General features: G+C 41.1%; 1 protein-coding gene across 1 annotated transcript in view; it reads right to left on the reverse strand.

The window, feature by feature from the left end:
• RPS6 (ribosomal protein S6) overlaps positions 1-751 on the reverse strand; it is a 5135-nt gene that overhangs the window by 2482 nt on the left and 1902 nt on the right. The window contains exons 4-5 of the mRNA XM_024747155.1: positions 649-751; positions 332-478 (exon numbers count right to left, since the gene is read on the reverse strand). The exon at positions 649-751 is cut by the window's right edge and continues 1 nt beyond it. Coding sequence (XP_024602923.1) covers positions 332-478; positions 649-751 — 250 coding nt within the window. The remainder of the gene's footprint in view (positions 1-331; positions 479-648) is intronic.

The raw sequence follows: 751 nt of genomic DNA on the forward strand, positions 1-751 counted from the left end.
TAAAAACAACCCCAGAGTTTTCTGTCATTCTTTCAATTCCTAACCCCAAAGCAACGAACTTAAAATGTCTCATAAGTTATCTCTGAATGAACTTATACATCAGTGACCCAAAGGCAGATTTCCAAGAAAAATTCTATCACTCTAGAGGGCACTGGATATAATAAGGATTCATACCAACTGCACGTCTTGACCCTCTCTCCCCCCCACTATCTTCCTAAAAACTCAGATTCTAGGTAACTAGTAGGCAGATTTTTATCTTCTAACATGCACACAAAACGCTACGACGAATCAATGAAATTAAGCAAGCCCTAAACTGCACAATCCCCCGTACCTTCTTTGTTTAGGGGCTTTCTCACAACATACTGGCGGACATCATCTTCTTTAGAGAGATTGAAAAGTTTGCGGATTCTGCTAGCTCTTTTGGGCCCCAGGCGACGAGGCACAGTAGTATCAGTGAGTCCAGGAATATCCTTCTCCCCTGAAAGAGAAAAATGAACAGACGTTTTAATTCAACAACCTCCTTACAAACAAGAACCCTAAACTGTTCAGGCATTGCTAAAACAAGTCCACTGGTCAAAACTGTGGATCAATCGACAATCAGCTTTAAGTCAGTGTGGACAAAAATTAACTCAAGAATAAAAATCTCACCTTTTTTTACAATGACCAAATTGAGAACGCTCAGATTGGCATCCACAATGCAGCCCCGTACAGATTTGCGCTTTCTTTCGCCAGTCCTCCTTGGTCTGTAACA

Source organism: Neophocaena asiaeorientalis, unplaced genomic scaffold, assembly GCF_003031525.2.
Source record: "Neophocaena asiaeorientalis asiaeorientalis breed wild unplaced genomic scaffold, Neophocaena_asiaeorientalis_V1.1 scaffold260, whole genome shotgun sequence".
NCBI lineage: Eukaryota > Metazoa > Chordata > Mammalia > Artiodactyla > Phocoenidae > Neophocaena > Neophocaena asiaeorientalis.